This window comes from Rhincodon typus, chromosome 1 (genome assembly GCF_021869965.1).
Source record: "Rhincodon typus isolate 14 chromosome 1, sRhiTyp1.1, whole genome shotgun sequence".
In the NCBI taxonomy this organism is placed as follows: Eukaryota; Metazoa; Chordata; class Chondrichthyes; order Orectolobiformes; family Rhincodontidae; genus Rhincodon; species Rhincodon typus.
The window spans coordinates 48,372,639-48,391,624 of NC_063332.1; the positions used below are offsets into that span (position 1 = coordinate 48,372,639).

Here is an 18,986-nt window from a genome sequence, read left to right on the forward strand (position 1 = left end):
AATCAGAGATAACAAGGTGTAGAGCTGGATGAACACAGCAGGCCAAGTAGCATCAGAGGAGCAGGAAAGCTGACGTTTTGGGTCGACTATTCTTCAGAAAATTTCTGAAGGGTCTAGGCCCGAAACGTCAGCTTTCCTGCTCCTCTGATGCTGCTTGGCCTGCTGTGTTCATCCAGCTCTACACAGAACTTACTAGTTGATGATTCCAGTGGTGCAGTATGGGCAGGATGAAGAGGCTGGATCCAGATGCAAAAATATAACAAAAAATATAATTATAAAAATAGGCAAAAATATAGTCACTGCACCTATTATTCGAAGTTGACATCGGTGGATCTATGCCAACAGACTGAGTTGAGGATGTTCTGCAGATGTGCGTTTTTTTGATGGCATACCATTCCTGTGGAATGCCACTTGGTTATAGCTGCTAGGATTCGGGCTATATTTGGCTAAGTACATGAACACGAAAGGTTTGGAGAGTTTGTAGGGATATGGGCCAGGAGCATGCAGGTTGCACTAGTTTAGTTGGGATTATATTTGGCATGGTTGGACTGTAGGGTCTGTTTCCATGCTGTATGACCCTATGACTTGAAGAGGTGCTAAGCTTTGCAATAATGACAGAGTTTTGACTGATATTCCAAATTAATTTGGTTACCTTTATGCTGAGTAGATTGCTGAGCCAATTCGTAAGATCTTTCTTCTGTATTTTCAATTTTTAATGTGCAACTTATATTTATAGTTTATATTTGATACAATCTACCTGGTAATTTATGTTTAATTTTTGTTATTTCTGGGTTTAAGAAGATAGGCGGTTATCCAACACTTTGTTTTAAATTGTGGAACATCATTATTTACAGAAAGAAAAAAGCAATAATGTTCTTTTTAAAAAAAAGTACTAGTTTTTACAGAGGTCACAGCAAGAAATAGATGCTCATCTAATAAATTCTAGGTGGGGGAATAATTGCATAGGTCAATGTAGCCTTAAATAACTGGGCTAGATTTTGCATTGTTTAATCTTTCACATTTTGAAATTTTATGTTGTGTTCACAGGTCCAACAATGAAACTGAGAAGGGGAATTGTTTTGAAAATGTACAAAGATATAATTGAATCATTTTATTTCGATTGAAGTCTTTCCATGAATGGTTGAGCGAGTACAAAATCATCCAAATCTTGTTTTGGAATCTGCACCAATCTTTCATAGTTTGTGAAATTGTCCACCGTTCAATAAGCATAAATCTCTATTTTAAAATGAATTACAATTGTGATGATTGGACAGTTGTGTGTTGATGGCAGGAACAAGCACTATTGTAATAATTTTAATATTATCCAAATAAAAAAAAAGTACAAATCTGTCTCTTACTGCTTTGATGCTTGCTACTTTAAGATTAACTTAATTAAATTTGCCATAAATGTTAAGATGCAGTAAGCCACTTGAGGTTGGATCTCCGTCCTCGAATCTTGTCCACATTTAGCTGTGAGCTTGTGGTGCAACAGTAGCGTGTCTGACTCCAGATCAGAAGGTTGTGTGTTCAAATCACAGCCGGCTCATGGTGTTTGGCAGCAGTATGATGCACCAGGCTTTAGGGTGGCATGGTGGCTCAGTGGTCAGCACTGCTGCTTCACAGCACCAGGGGGGTTCGATTCCAGCCTCAGGCGACTGTCTGTGTGGAGTTTGCACATTCTCCCCGTGTCTGCATGGGTTTCCTCCAGGTGCTCTGGTTCCCTCCCACAGTCCAAAGATGTGCAGGGTAGGTGGATTGGCTATGCTAAATTGCCCACAGTACCCAGGATGTTTAGGTTAGGTGGGTTAGACATGGGAAATGCAGGGGTAGGGGAATGGGTCTGGGTGGGATACTCTTCGGAGGGGCGGTATGGATTTGTTGGGCCAAATGGCCTGTTTCCACACTGTAGGGACTCTATGATTAAGGATGGTGAGCAAACCATGAAAACAGGGGAGCCAGGTTACCCATAGTAACGAGAGGACCAATAGTAATGACTAGTTGTCAGCCTCACTAGGTCTTCAACATGGATATAATCTTGGATGCTTGAAAGAAATTCAATAAAAAAATAGACAGCCACAATGGCTAAGGCCAGAAGGTGGCGGGGAAACCATGCCTAAGGAATGGTGACTGGAAGTTATGGCCTCTGTGGTAACATTGTGGTGTGTGGATCTTCCAACTCATGGCTATGGTCCATCTCTGGGAAGCTGGCTCCTGTGAACTTGGAGCCATTTTCAAAATAATGACAGATTCACACAGACTTTGAACACTCTGATTTGCCTTGACACAGTGTTGAGCACCTACTGACCCTGGCAGGAACCAGCCTGCTATTTAGCCATCCTCCTGTTAAATTAAACCAGCAAGACCAGTACAGCAGTGGTCAAGTTTGGGACCCGGAAACAGTCCAAGCTCTCAAATTATTTTCAAAATTGGGAACATTCAGTCACTTGTTTCTATTCTCCCGTCCCCCATACTTAGACCATTGCATTAGAGGATAGGTATATCTCTTATTCCTAATTCTGACCCAGGTGATGTGATACATGATGATTCCAAAGTAATTGGATAGTTTTACAACAGGTTATTGTGGAACAAGCGGTCAACAATCTCACAAGGATCAAAATTGGATAAGAAAGTAAGCCAATTCTACTTCAAAAAATTGTTCCTAGTGTCATTTCCCTATTACTTTGGATAAATTAATACCTTTCAGCAGTAAGTCTGATAACTAACTTTACACTAAATCAAGACAAATTTTGAACAAAGGCAGAAAGTGAATGAAAGCATTTACTGTTCAATCAAAATATTACTCAGCCCCTTCTCACTTTTGATGGTTGACAACTGACTGAAAACAATGGTCGGAGTCCTTTATACCAGAAAGAAGCAAATTGCTGAATAAGGTAATAATAGAAATTTCTGGAGAAACTCAGGAGATCTGGCTCTATCTGTGGGGAGAGGGCAGAGTTAATATTTCGGGTCCAGTGACACTTGGGAACTAAACGCTGAGTCTGCTTACTCTCCACAGGTGCTGCTAAACTTGCTGAGTTTCTCCAGCAATTTCTGTTTTTGTTTCCCATTTCCAGCACCCTGTTTTATTTTGTCTTCTTTGTTGAATGAAGTATATTGTTGTATGCTACTCGAAATGAAAATGTTAATTTATTAAAACTGAAGACTTTATTGTTACACTAGTTAATTACTGGCTGTTGTTGAGGTTTAATAATTGGTAAATGGACATAACACTTTTATGAAACCATAAGACGTAGAAGCAGAAATAGGCTATTCAGCCCATTGATACTGTTCTGCCATTCAATGAGATCACAAGTTAGCTGATAATCCTAAATTGCACTTGCCTGCTTTTTCCCCCAGAACAAATTTTGAGCAAAGGGAGAAAGTGAATGATAGCACGTGACATTTAATAGAAGTATTACTCAGATCCTTCTCACTTTTTTTTTGGTCGACAACTGACTGATAACAATGGAAAGGAGTACTTTTATATTAGAAAGGAGTAAATTGATGAATGAAGTAATAAAGACAGAAATTGCTGGAAAACTCAGCAGGCCTGGCAGCATCAGTCAAGAGAAAGCAGAGTTAGCATTTCAGGTCCAGTGACTGGGGGTGGCATGGTGACTCAGTGGTTAGCACTACTACCTCAGAGCATCAGGGACTGTGTGGAGTTTGCACATTCTTCCTGCATCTGCTCGGGTTTCCTCCAAATGCTCTGATCTGCTCCTACAGTCCAAAGATGTGCAGATTAGATAGATTGGCCATGGGAAATATGGGTTACAGGGATGGTATGGGTCTGGGTGGGATGTTCTTCAGAGGGTCAGTGCAGACTCAATGGGCCAAATGGCTTGCTTTCATACTCTAGGGATTTTATGAACCCTTGATTCCCTTGCTGATTTTAAAAAAATGTCTATGTCAGCCTCGAATATATGTAATGATCTAGCCTTGACAACCCTCTGCGGTAAAACAAATTCTGTGGATTTACTACACTTGGAGAAGGAATTCCTGATCTGTTTTAAATGTACAACCCCTTATTTTGAGATTATGCCACCTGCGTGACTCTCCCACAAGCATCCACCCTATCAAGTCCCTTAAGAATCTTGTATGTTTCAATGAGGTCACCTCTGATACTTCTAAATTCCCAATGAGTACAGGACCAATCTACTCAGCCTCTCATAAGACAGCCCCTCCATATCTGGTATCAGCCGAATGAACCTTCTCTGGAAAGTCTCCAATGCCAGTATATCTTAGCTATGGGGTCCAAAACTATTCTCAATATTGCACCTGTGGTCTAAAAAGTGTTTTGTATAGTTTTAGCAAAGCCTCCTTACATTTATACTCTATTCTCTTTGAAATAAAAGCCAACATTATATTTACCTTCCCTATTAACTGCTGAAATTGGATGCTAGCTTTTTATGATTCATTGATGAGTCCTCCCAAAGCCCTCTGCTCTGTAGGTCACCTTTTGTTGGTTTTTCAATCCTCTTGCTTACCACTATTTGTTGCCACATTGTATGCTTTTTATTTCAACTTGATACTATCCTCAACTTTCCTGGTTAACCATGGTTGGGTTATCCCTTACACAGAATCCCCCTTCCCCATTGGGATGTACCTTTGCTGTGAATCATAAATTATTTTCTTAAGCATCTGACATTATTCCTCAATCATCTTTGCTGCTGAACGGCTTTCCCAGTCCTTTGCAGCCAGCTATGCCCTTACTTCTTATGAATTATCCTTATTTAAGCTCAGCACAGTCTTTTCTGACCCACATTCCTCCCTCTCAAACCAAATGCCAAATTCTACCATTTTAAGGTCACTATTTTCTTGGGGATCTTTTACCCTGACATCGTTTATTAAACATACCTCATTACAGATCGCAGGATGTAAATTAGCCTGATCACTGGCTGGATCCATATCAATGTTTTGGAAACTGTCCCAAATACACTATGAATTCTGCCTCAGGTCTACCTTTGCCAATCTACATAAAGACTAAAGTCGCCAATGATTAATGTTCTGCCTTTGTTTCATGCTTTCATCATCCCATGATTTATTCTCTGCCAGTGAACGTTCAGAAGTCTATAGACTACTCTTACCAGTGTCTTCTTTCCCTTTTCATTTCTTACCTAGGCCCATTTGGATTCTACGTCTTCCAATGCAAGATCCTTTCTTGCTATCATACTCATTCCATCTCACATCAACAATGCAAACTCATCACAATTTCCTTCCTGCCAGTCCTTTCAGAAATACATGCCTTTGAATGTTCAATTCCTAGTGTTGACCTCCTTGCAACCATGTTCCTGTAACAGCTAAAGATCATCCCATTAACTTGTATTTGTGCTGTTAAATTATTTATTTTGCTCTAACTATGACACGTATTCAAAAAAAAAGCCATTAATTTTGCTTTTTAAACATTTTACTCTTCTTTGACCTTATTTACTGCTTTTTCTTTTTGTATACTCTATCCTTTCCTGACCACTTTAGGTATCATTATTCAAATAGCTGCCTTGTAATGCTACCATAGACCTCTTGCTATGTAAGCCTACATTACCTCTCTCCCAAACCCTTCCCCCTCTATTTAGTCTTAGCCCTAGTTTCAATTTGCCAGGATACTGGTCCCAGCACTGTTCCAGTGAAGCCCATCCCACCAGAACAGCTTGAGAGAAGAAAAACACTGGAGACCTAAATATAAACTGAAGACCCTAATTTTACTTCAAGACTAGAATAATTCACCAGTCCTACTCACCAATCAGCTTCTTCCCCTGTACTTGCATTGTACTGTGGTTTGCAATGTCAATTCGCTGCTGCTCTCACTGCAGGTAAGCCTCTTGACCCATACCTTTTATCATCTCTCACTCTGGACAGTTTACTTCTTGCAATAAACCTTAATTAAAGCCCAGTTTTTATTCCTTGCACAAATTTCCACTTCAAACCAAATATCCAACAGTATAATTTGTATACACCACTCAGCCTTGGAGTCCCACTTTGAATCAAATTTCCAACGGTATAATCAGTGTACTAATAGAAACAAAGAAGTATGAGCAGGCCATTCAACCCTTTGTGTCCATTATGCTATTCATTATGGTTATGGCTGATCATGCCACTTAATAGCCTGTTCCTGTTCCCCTCTCATCCTTTGACCTCTAAGCCCAAGTGTTTTTATCCAACTTCTTGAAATCCCACTATGTTTTGGTCTTGACTGCTTCCTATGATAGTGAATTCCTCAGGTTCACCACTCTCTGGGTGAAGAGAATCCCACATAAGAGATTAGCATGAAACATGTTGAATTAGGGGTGGTATATTTAGATGGATGGAAAATTTGCTGGCAGACAGGAAACAATGTATAGGAATAATCCAGTCTTTTTCTGTGTGCAGGCAATGATTAGCAGGTTACTGTAGGGGTCAGTGCCAGGATCCCAGCTATTCACGATATAATGATTTAGATAAAGGAACTAAATGCAATATTCCAAATGCACAGATGACACAAGATGGGTGGGAAAGTGAACTGTTAGGAGGTTGTAGAGATTTGGACAGACTGAGAGAGTGGACAAATGCATTGCAGATGCAGTACATTGTGGATGAATGTGAGATGATCCACTTTAGTAGCAAATACGGAAGGTGGATTATTACCTGAATGGCTGTAAATTGAAAGAGGGGAATTGTATGATGGGACCTGGATATCCTTATACACCAGTGCCTGAAGATAGACAGGAAAGAAGGCAAATGGTATGTTAGCCTTCATAGCAAGAGAATTCAAGTACAGGAGCAAGGATGTCTTGTCGCAATTGTACAGGGCCTTGGTGAGACCACACCTGGAGTGTTGCATACAGTTTTAGTCTCCTTATCTGAGGAAGGATGTCCATGCTATTGAGGGAAGACAGCGAAGGTTTACCAGACTGATTTCTGAAACAGCAGGATTCACATATGAGGATAGGTTGAATTGGTTAGGATTATATTTGTTGGAGATCAGAAGAATAAGGAGGACCTCTTAGGAACCAATAAAAATCTAACAGGACTAGACAAGGAAGAATGTTCCCAATGACTGGGGAGTCCAGAAGGGGTCTCAGGCAAAGGATACAGGGTAAACCATTTCAGGCCAAGGTGCAGAGAAATTTCTACACCCAGACTGGTGAGCCTGTGGAATTTGCTGCCATAGGAAGTGGTTGAGGCCGAAACATTTTTATGATTTCAAGAAGTTGGATAATAGCACTTGGGGCTAAAGTGGTCAAAGGATGTGGGGAAAAGCAGGAACAGGGTGGCTCAGTGGTTAGCACTCCTGCCTCACAGCACCAGGGACCATTCCCAACCTGTGTGGAGTTTGCAAATTCTGCCCATGTTTGTGTGAATTTCCACTGGGTACTATAATTTACTCCCACAGTCCAAAGATGTGCAGGTTAGGTGGATTTGCCATACTATATTGTCTGTACAATACAGAGATGTGTAGGCTAGGTGGATTAGCTATGGTAAATGTGGCATTATGGGTTAGGGTAGATGTCTGGGTGGGAGGGTTGGTGCAGACATGATGGGCTGAATGGCCTCTTTCTGCACAGTAGAGATTCTATGATTCTAAGATAGCAAGAACTACAGATGCTGGAGTCAGAGTCAATACAGCGTGGAGCTGGGGGAGCACAGCAGGTCAGGCAGCAGAGGAGCAGGTAAGTCGACGTTTCGGGTTTACACCCTTCATCAGGACTGGGGAGGGGGAAGGGAGCTGGGAACTAAATAGAGGGAGGAGGGGTAGGGCTGGCATAAGGCAGGTGGGATGGTGATAGGTGGATGCAGGTCAGAGGTAGGTAGTGGGGATTCATCAGTATGAAGGGTGGGGCAGATAGGTGGGTAAGAAGACGGACAGGTTGTGTCAGGTCAAGGAGGCAGGGATGAGAGGGAAGGTTGAACATGGGATGAGGCCAGGGCTGGGGAGATTTGAAACTGGTGAATTCTATGTTTTAAGCCATTGGGCAGTAGGCTCCTGAGGCAGAATATGTTACGCTGTTACACTGGCACCATCCCTTACCTCTTCCTCTGCTACGTCAATGACTGTATTGGCGCTGCCTCATGCTCCCATGAGGATGTTGAACAGTTCATCAACTTTACTAACACCTTTCACCCCCATCTCATATTTACCTGGACCCATCTCCGATACCTCCCACCCCTTCCTGGACCTCTCCATCTCCAGTAAACATCTCAACACTGACATCTATTTCAAACCCACCGAACCCTGCTGCAAAAATGTAATCCCTTACTCCCAATTCCTCCGCCTCATCTGCTCCCAAGATGGAGCGTTCCACTCCTGGATGTCTTCGTGCTTCAAGCACCAGAACTTTCCCCCTCCAATGATCCACAATGCCCTCAACCGCGTTGCTTGCATTTCCCACACTTTTGACCTCAAATTCCCTCCCCCCAAACAAAAATAAGGACAAAGTCCCCCTGGTCCTCATGTACCACCCCACCAACCTTCACATCCAATGTATCATTCTCTGCCACCTGCAATCCGACCCCCCTGCCAGAGATATTTCCCTCCCCACTCCTACCTGCCTTTCACAGGGACTGGTCACTCACTCTGACTCCGTCCGCTCCATAGATCACTGAAAGTTGCCACCCAGGTTGATAGTGTTGTTAAGAAGGCGTACGGTGTGTTAGATTTTATTGGTAGAGGGATTGAGTTTCGGAGCCATGAGGTCATGTTGCAGCTGTACAAAACTCTGGTGCGGCTGCACTTGGAGTATTGCGTACAGTTCTGGTCACCGCATTATAGGAAGGATGTGGAAGCATTGGAAAGGGTGCAGAGGAGATTTACCAGGATGTTGCCTGGTATGGAGGGAAGGTCTTATGAGGAAAGGCTGAGGGACTTGAGGCTGTTTTCGTTAGAGAGAAGAAGGTTAAGAGGTGACTTAATAGAGACATACAAGATGATCAGAGGATTAGATATGGTGGACAGTGGGAGCCTTTTTCCTCAGATGGTGATGGCTAGCACGAGGGGACATAGCTTTAAATTGAGGGGTGGTAGATATAGGACAGATGTCAGAGGTAGGTTCTCTACTCAGAGAGTAGTAAGGGCGTGGAATGCCCTGCCTGCAAAAGTAGTAGACTTGCCAACTTTAAGGGCTTTTAAATGGTCATTGGATAAACATATGGATGATAATGGAATAGTGTAGGTTAGATGGGCTTCAGATTGGTTTCACAGGTCGGCGCAACATCGAGGGCCGAAGGGCCTGTACTGCGCTGTAATGTTCTTTGTACTGCCCACCAACCCCCACCACACTGCAGGAGGTGCTACACATGCTCCTACACCTCCCCTCTCACCTCCGTCCAAGGCCCCAGACAAACTTTCCAAATCTGACAGGAAAGGATTCACCTGTACATCCTCCAATCTGGTCTACTGTATCCGTTGCTCCCAATATGGCCTCCTCTACATCAGTGAGACCTAACGTACATTCATTGACAGATTTGCAGAGCATCTGGGCTCTGTACGCTATAATCAACATCTTCCTGTTGCTAACCATTTTAACTCACCCCTCCCACTCCCTGGACGACATGTCCATCCTGGGCCTCCTCCAGTGTCACAATGATGCCACCCGCAAACTGGAGGAACAGCACCTCATATTCTACCTCAGGAACCTACAGCCCAATACATCATCATAGAATTCACCAGTTTCAAAATCTCCCCATCCCCAGGCCTCATCCTATGTTCAACGCTCCCTCTCATCCATGCCTCCTTGACCTGACACTACTTGTCCATCTCCTTCCCCACCTATCTGCCCCACCCTTCCCACTGACCAATCCCCACTATCCCTACCTGCATCCACCTATCGCCATCCAACCTACCTTCCCCCAGCCCTACCTTCCTCCATTTATTTCTGAGTTCCCTTACCCCCTCCCCAGTCCTGATGAAGGGTGTAAACCCAAAACATCGACTTTTCTGCTCCTCGGATGCTGCCTTACCTGCTGTGCTCCCCCAGCTCCACACTATTGATTCTACTTTGTGAAAAGCCTTCTGATTTGCTGGCTCTCCACCCACCCTGTCAACTCTCCCTGTTACATCCTCAAAGAATTCTAACTGGCTCGGCAGGATTTCCCTTTCATAAAACCATGCTGACTGTCTGATCCCACCACTGTTTTCCAAATGCTCAGCTATTGAATCTTTCATAATGCACATTCCCGCCATCAGGCTGTTTGGTCTATAATCTCAGTTCTCTCTCTACCTCCCCTCCTAAATAGTGGGGTTACATAAACTATTCTCCAAACTGTAGGAACTGTTTCAGAATCTATAGCATCTTGGCAGATGACCACCAATACATCCACTATGTCTATGGCTACTCCTTTAGTACTCTGGGATATAGATTATCAGGCCCTTGGGATTTATCAGCCTTCAATTTTGTCAATTTCACAACACCATTCTCCTACTGATAATAATTTCCTTTAGCACTGCCCTCTCTCTGAACCCTGTGCTCCCCAGCATTGCTGCTATGTTATTTGTGTCTTCCTTTGTGAGCACAGAATCAAATGTATGTATTTAGTTGGTCAGCCACCTTTGTTCCCCATTAGAAATTCCTCTGTTTCTGACTGTACAGGGCCTACATTTGTCTTCACCGATCAATTTACCTTCACATACCTATAGGAACTTTTAGCTAGTTTTTGTGTTCTCCACAGTCTTACTCTTGCACATTATTTTGCCTTTCTCAATAAATCTCTTTCATCCTTTGCTGAATTCTAAACTGCTTCCACTCTGGAGGTCTGTTGTTTTTTCTCTTGCCTATTTATATGCATCTTCCTTGGATTTAATACTATCTCCAATTTCCTTTATAAACTATGGCTTGTCCACCTTCACCATTTTACTTCAGACAGGAATGAACAATTCTAGGAAAACCGAAAGAACCGTGAATGCTGTAAATCAGAAACAAAAATAGAGATTGCGGGAAGAACTAGAAGGTTTGGCAGCGTAAAACCATTTCTTGGAACTGGGAAGAGTCACTTGACCCGAAATGTTGACTCTAATTTCTCACTACAGATGCTGCCAGACCGGCTGAGTTTTTCCCGCAATCTCTATTTTTGTTTCTGAGCAATTCTAGGAGCTCTTTGAATGCTTGAAATTGCCTTTCCATCATCATCCCTTTAAGTGACATTCCCATCATAGCCAACTCATTCCGCATACCATCAGTTTCCTTCATTTAGATTCAGGACTCTAGTCTCAAAATCAACTACATCACTCTCCATTTTGATGAAGAATTCTATCATAATATGGTCATCTCCAAGCAGCCTCGCACAACTATACTGCCAAATATCCTTTCTCATTACACAATACCTAATGTAGGATGGCCTGTTCTGTTTGGTTCCTCAATGTATTGGTCCTGAAAACCATCTTGTGCACATAATAGGAATTCTTCCTATATAGTATTGTTATTAATTTGATTTGCTCAATCTAAACGCAGATTAAAGGTACCTACAATTATGTATGTTCCTTTATTGCATGCATCTCTAATTTTCTATTTAATACCATTCCCAATATCATTCCTACAGATTGGAGACCTATATACAAGCCAACTTATATTTCTTACCCCTTGACTCACTTGGTCTTTGTTTCACTTTGTTGTGGTCTCACACTGTCTGTGCTCCTTGCTAACCATGCAGTGTTTTCTTCTCTAATTAAGGTCTGCTCAGGGAATCTGTTTAGCCATAGTGATCAATGCCTCATTTAGACAAAAGTTCAGGTACTTGAATTTTAACAGCCAGAATCAGGCAACTCTGTCCTTTAATGAGGCTATTTTACTTAATTAAAGTTTACTATCCTAATCTGAAGTTAACTCTAAAACTGAACCTGGGAAGGATATAACAGCTGAATTTCCATTTTGAATCAAATTTCCAACAGGGTCGTCAGTATACTTGGTCTTCACCTCACTCTTCTGAGATCTCATACCAACTATGCCTAAATATATAACTGAGAGCAGCTGAAAAATTTTATATTTTCTAAATGACGACACTTTTCTCTATTAGTGGAAATATTGCAATAATAAAAAGATGAAATTTGTACGAATATTTTAATTTATTTTACTTACTTTCAGCTTTCAAATTTTAAAACCCAATCACAGGAAACCAATAGGTTATATTGTGATGTTATCAGCTGCAGGGAATGTTGTGAAGATGTAAGATATTGATCAAATATTAATATTCTGAAATTACACATTTTTAAAGTTGGAAATGGTAAGTTTTTTTGATTAGTACAAACAATGATTTTGATTCTTCTCCCAACTACTGCTCTCAACAAGCAGTTAAAGCAATAGTAAACTCCTTCATGATATTGTATTAGCTAACTTTGCATCATTATTATAGCTAAAGTGAAATAAAACCTGCACATCTTTGTAATCTGCAAGCATTCAATCCCCAAAAGGTATAAATAATCATTTTTGTTCTGAATGAAGCAGCTCCATGTAATAGATTACATTGATGTGATTATGAACAATCATTGGCCACAGAGCAAAATGTCATGCTTGTTGTTAGCACACGCCAGATACTTTATTGTTCAGTGTGGTTTGGAAAATTACTTTAGTACCAAAGAATCAGATTCACTTAGTCAAGTTTCCATAATCAGATTACTGTTTGGCAATCATCCATCCTGGTCCTATACACAAGATGCTTCAATTAGGAAAAGTGCTGCACTTAGTCACTGTACCAGATGTACACGCTTTCTACGAAAGAATTACTTTACAATTTTACAGGATATAGGTAATTCCTGATTTTAGGTAGCACAAAGTCAAATTAAACAGTTTTCCTTAAAAGGTAACACTGGTGCATATTTGGTGTAAAATGTTGTGTTGCCGCCACTCCTAATCCTGCAAAGTAGAAAAGATCCATTAAAAAATGTTCAGTTATTTGGAAGCTGCTTAGTTCATGTTTTCTTAATCTCCTGAGATTCCTTTAATTGAAAATAGAATGATTTTCAGGATGATATGGTTGCACTGAAATAGCAGGTCTCAGTATTCATTGTCGGAACCTTCTCCAGTGTCAGCATTCCTAGACAGCATGTAGTTGTCCATGTCAATTGATCTGCAGTTCTGAATGGCATAGCGTAAACGTTCAGCCATCACCTGTTGGCTCGAGTAAGGAGGCAACCTAAGCTGGAAGAAGCAAGTCTGAGCTGTCGGAAGACCATCAAGTGGCTGCGCAAACAAATAAAAACAAATGTTAATCAAATAAAATAATGCAAGTTATAAACAAAATATGAAACTGCTTCTCTGGACATGAATGTAGGAGGTATGATCAGTAATCTCAGAGTTGACAGAGGTGCAGTAAATAGCGATGAGGAATGCCTTAGACTACAGAACGATATAACCAAGCTGGTTAGATGGGCAAAACAGTGGCAGGTGTCATAAAGTCATACAGCATGGAAACAGTCCTTTCAGTCCAACTAGTCCATGCCAACCATGTTTCCAAGCTAAACTAGTCCTACCTGCTTGCATTTGGCCCATATCCCTCTAAACCTTTCTTCTTCATGTACTTATCCAAATGCTTTTTAAACGTTATAACTGTACCTGCATCCACCAATTCCTCTGGCAGTTCATTCCACATACTAACCACCCTAAAAGGAGTTGTCCCTCGTGTCCTTTTTAAATCTTTCTCCTCTCACCTTAAAAATATGCCCCTTAATTTTGAACTCCCCCTCCTTATTCACCTTATCTATGCCACCCATGATTTTATAAACCTCTAAGGTCACCCGTCAACCTCGTATGCTTCAGTGAGAAAAGTCCCAGCCCATCCTCATAACTCAAACCCTCCAGGCCCGGCAACATCCTGATAAATCTCCAGTTTAATAATATCCTTCCTACAACAGGGCAACCAGAACTGGACACAGTACTCCAGAAGAGGCCTCACCAATATCCTGTACAGCCTCAACACGACATCCCAACACTTTAGGAGAACTAACAATGCATTGGAACACACAATGAATGGTACAATACTTACAAGTACAGAGAATCAGAGGAACCTTGATATGCATGCCCAGAGATCCTTGAAGGTAGCAGGATGAGTAGCTAAGTTATTCAAGGCAGGTTATGGGATACTTGTTTATTAGTTAAGGAACTGAATACAAGAGCAGTGAGGTTATGATGGAGCTGTATAAACAGTTTGTTAGGCCACAAGCTGAAGTACAGAATTGAGTTCTAGTTGCTGCACTATTGGAGGGCTGTGAATGTATTAGAGATGGAGTACAGGAAATTCATCACGATGTTGCCTGGACTGCAGAAAAGGCTGAAAGAAGACCTGAGTGAATAAAATTGTGTGTAGATTGGGAGAAACCCTTCCACTTAGTAATGGTCAATAATCTGTAGATCTCTTGCCGTTTCTGAACAAACTCACCCAATTCCTTCCTGCCCCATACCTCTGATATCCCTCATGTCTAATTCCATCCCCATCTGATAATGTGCCATTCCCAGAACAACACATCATTAACTGCATATGCTCCAAAAGATCTGCATCCCTTGCGCTCACATCATCTCTAAAAGCCTGTTGTGCACCTGGTCAAGCACTGTCAGTTTGGAACTGCCTTACACAATTCCTGACATTTGTTCCAGCAAGAGAATACAAGGGAAATCGGTGGCCCCCTGCCCTTTGTGGACAGGGATCGCGATGCCCTGATGGACAAAGTGGTACAGATATGGGGTGCCCATTTCCCTCTGGATCAGCAGTGGAGAACATGACATCAGCCTAGTCCAAGATTGTCACCAAGATCAGTGAAGTCTCAACCATCTGGAGGACTGCACACCAATGTACGAGAAAAGTCAATGACCTTTTTTTTTTCTTTATTCATTAATGGGATGAGGGCATTGCTGGCTAGGCAGCATTTATTGCCCATCCCTAATTGCCCAGAGAGCAGTTAAGAGTCAATCACATTGCTGTGGGTCTGGAGTCACATGTAGGCCAGACCAGGTAAGGATGGCAGTTTCCTTCACTAAAGGACATTAGTGAACCAGATGGGCTTTTCTGACAATCGGCAACATATTCATGGTCATCATTAGATCCTTAATTCCAGATATTTATTGAATTCAAATTCCACCATCTGCCATGGCAGGATTTGAACCTGGGTCCCCAGAACATTATCTGGGTCTCTGGATTAACAGTCCAGCGATAATACCACTAGGCCATCACCTCCCCTTACCCCACCTCTCCACTCTGCCAACATAAGTGGCACCATTTTCTCTCTGATAGCTCACACTATCTCTGCTACTGCTCTCACCAAGGCTCATGCTTTACAATATTCACTATTGCCTGCAATACTTCCCCACTCACCTCATCCATACTAATCCCCAACACTACTAACCGTGCATGCATTCTGTGGCCTGCTTTCCTACTCCCCAGCAGCACCACCTCCTTTCATCTTTCTCTCTCATTCCAGGAGGAAAGAAGCCCCCAGTAGCTGTGGCTGAGGGATTAATATTTACCCTGCTTGATGACATCACTGTTGCTGGATGCCTGAAGATTTTCTCAATTTGGCACCAGACTCAGAATGATGTTAGTCAAGGGGAAATCCATGTCACACAGTTTGCCAGATCTTCAAGATCAACTTTGTTAAGGGCTAGCAGCAAGCACCACTGGTTCATACTGGTCTACAAAGTCAAGCCATTGTTACTGTGGCAAATTTGGCAGCGTAATATGTGCATATAGCGATTTCTTGAAATAACTGGAATCTGAGGCTAAAGCCCATCCAAGCTATCCTCACGTAGCTGTAGCCATTTCATAGTCTCATGCAACAATTTACTAGGTCCACATGTGGGAAAAGCCTGTCTGCTGGATTAGAAAAACTAACATTTGAAATTTTACTGTACTTAAAAATGATCCATTTCTGTTTGTAAGTGGACAATTTCACAGTTTGAAAACATCACAAAACTTGGGAGAATAGTAAGATGTGAGGAGGGTGATGTGGAACTTCAAGAGGACACTGCAGAACTTCAAAAGGACATTGACAAGTTGGTGTGTGGATGGATAGATAGCAGAACAATTTCAATGTGGAGAACTGAGATGACGCATTTGGTACAAATAACATGGAGAGACAGTATGGTAAGCTAAAATAGCAATAGTCCTACCAGACTATAGGACTACTCTCTCATTAGAGACGACTGGTGATAATTTAATTTGAGGATCACCAGGCCTCTGGTAAAGGGAGAGGTTGAAAAGGAAAATCTTTTACGGTAACCTCACTCGGTATGGGAATTAAATCCACACTGTTGACATCACTCTGCATCTCCAACCAGCCATTTAGAAACAGTACAAAATGAAGGGTACTCTCCTAGTGCATGTCCAGGAGTAGAGAGACCTCCTAAACATGCACTATTCTGGTTTCATCAATAGGGGCACAGAGTACAAGAACCTGGAGGTTATGATGACTTTGGTTAGACCTCAGCTGGATTATTTTGTACAGTTTAGGGCACCATATTATAGGAAAGGAGTGAATGAATTCGAGAGAATGCATAAAAGAGATTTACAAGGAAGTTGCCAGGGCTGAAACACTTCAATTATGAATAAAGATTAGAGAAGTTGAGACTGTTTTCCTTGAAGACAAGGTGGCTTAAAGGGGATTTGATTAAAGTTTTCAAGTCATGAGGGGTCTAGACAGAGTGGAGAGGGATTAAGGACCAGAAGGCACAGTTTTAAAGTGTTTTGCAAAAGGTACAAATGTGAGATGAGAAAAAAAAGGTTTTCACACAGCAAGTAGTTAGGGTATGGATCACAGCACTCGGAAATACGGTGAAAGTACATTTAATTAAAGCATTGAAGAGGGCATTGGGTGATTATTTAAATAGAAACAATGCGTAAGGTTAAGGGAAAAGGCAGGAAATCAGCATTACATAAGAACTACGAGTAGGAGTAGGCAATTCAATCCCTTGAACTTGCTTCACCATTTAATACAATCATAAGTGATTGCATTTCAGTCTCTGTTCGACTTTCTTGACCACTCCCTATAACCTTTTAACCAATTATTAATTAAAAATCAAATTTATTCAGTGTCCTGGCATCCAACCGCATTCTGAGATAGTGAACACCACAGATTCACGATGCCTTGAGAGAAGGAATTCTTCCTCAACTGTGTTTTAAATTTACTGCCACTTAGCATAAAACTGACCTCTCATTCTAGACAGCCCCTCAAGGGGAAACATTTGCTCCATGTCTACTTTATCAATCCCTTTTAGCATCTTGTATAACTCAATGAGATCTCCTCTCACTGTTCTAAACTCTAACAAGTATAGGTCTAAACTGTTGAATCTCTCTTCAGAAGTTTTCCATCTCTGGAATTAATCTAATGACCTTTTCTGAACTGCCTCCAATATAATTACATCCTTCCTTAAAGTAAGGGGACCAAAACTGTGCTCAGAATCTCTCCTGTGCCTTGTACAAGTGCAAAAATCTTCCCTACTATTAAACTCCATTCCTTCAGTAATGAAATCCAAAATTCCATGTGCCCTTCTTATTACCTGCTGTACCTGCATACTAACTTTCTGCTGTTCAAACACGAGGACAGCCAGCACAAGACAGCACTGAAGCATTCTGAATTTTCTCTCCATTCAGATAATAAGTTGCCATTTTATTTATTCTTCTGGCCAAAACTGACAACTTCACACTTATCCACGTTAAACTCAGTTTGCCAGAGTTTGGCCCATTCATTTAAACTATCCATGTCATTTGCAAATTTCATATTTCTTTATTGCAACTTACCTTCCCAACTATTTTAATGGCATCTGCAAATATGGCTATAGTACATTCTATCCCCTCATCCAAGTCATTACCATAGGTTGTAAATAGTTGGGGGCGAAGGACCAAACCTTGTTACATCTTGCCAACCAGAAAAAACAATCACTAATCCCAGTTCTCTGCTTTCTTGGATAGCTAATCCTACATCCAAACTAATATATTACCACTAGTCCTGTGAGATCTTACCTATTGTATTAACCTTTTGTGTGGCACCTTACCAAATGTCTTTTGGAAGTCCAAATATGCTACATCTACAGGATCCCCATCATGTTACATCTTTGCAGAACTCAAGAAAATCAGGCACACATTATTTGCCCTTCATAAAATTATGCTGACTGTGATGTGTTGTGTTTTGACTTTCCAAATGTCACGTTACTACTTCATTAATTCTGGGTGCTAACAATTTCCCAATGCTGATGTTAAACCAACTTGTCTATAGTTTCCTACTTTCTGCCTCCCTTAACCTTCAAATAAAGGTGTTATGTTAGCATTTTTCAAAACCACTGGAACCTTTCCAGAATGCACAGAATTTTGGCATATTATAAGCAACGCATCCACTATCTTGGTTACCATTTCCTTTAAAACCCTAAGATGTAGGCCATCAGGTCTTGGGGACTTGTACGCCTTTAATCATGATAATGTGCTCCGTACATTTTCCCTAACGACAGCAACTATGTTAAATCCCTCCTTTTCTATAAGCTCTGCATTACCTGTTGCTATTGGGATGGTTTCAGTGCCCTCCACCATGAAAACGGAGGCAAAACATTTATTTAGTGTCTTTACCATTTCTGTGATCTCCATTATTAACTCCCCAGTCTGGTCCTCTAAGGGACTGACATTCACTTTAGCTATTCTCTTCATTTTTATACACTTATCGAAGCTTTTCCTATTTGTTTTTATATTTTGTCCTAGCTTTCTTTCATCATTAACCTTTGCTTTTTTAAAATTACTTTTTAACACTCCTTTGTTGGTCTTTACATTTCCCAATCCTCCAGCTTGCCATTGACCTTTGTAATATGTTATGCCTTAGTTTTTGCCTTTTTATAATGTCTTTAACTTTCTTGCTTAGTTACGTATGAATGGTCCTCCCTGTCTTTACAATATTTCTTCCCTTCTGGAATACATTTTAGTTGGGAGGAGTTGAACATCTCCTTAAATATCTGTCACTTTGCATACTGTCCTACTGCATCTGGGACGCAAGTTCATTTTCCTCAAATTGAATTTGAAATTCCAGCACTGCTATGATCACTCTTCCCTAG

General features: G+C 41.3%; 2 protein-coding genes across 2 annotated transcripts in view; one reads left to right on the top strand and one right to left on the bottom strand.

Moving 5' to 3' along the window:
- The window catches only part of LOC109911097 (long-chain-fatty-acid--CoA ligase ACSBG2-like), a 65,287-nt gene extending 63,941 nt beyond the window's left edge, over positions 1 to 1,346 (top strand). Inside the window, exon 12 of the mRNA XM_048598833.1 lies at positions 1,048 to 1,346. Coding sequence (XP_048454790.1) covers positions 1,048 to 1,124 — 77 coding nt within the window. The 3' untranslated portion in view covers positions 1,125 to 1,346. The remainder of the gene's footprint in view (positions 1 to 1,047) is intronic.
- An 11,130-nt stretch (positions 1,347 to 12,476) lies between these two features.
- Positions 12,477 to 18,986, bottom strand: part of LOC109911101 (probable E3 ubiquitin-protein ligase HERC1) — a 266,602-nt gene continuing 260,092 nt past the window's right edge. Inside the window, exon 65 of the mRNA XM_048621230.1 lies at positions 12,477 to 13,145. Within this exon, the coding sequence (XP_048477187.1) occupies positions 12,960 to 13,145 (186 nt within the window). The 3' untranslated portion in view covers positions 12,477 to 12,959. The remainder of the gene's footprint in view (positions 13,146 to 18,986) is intronic.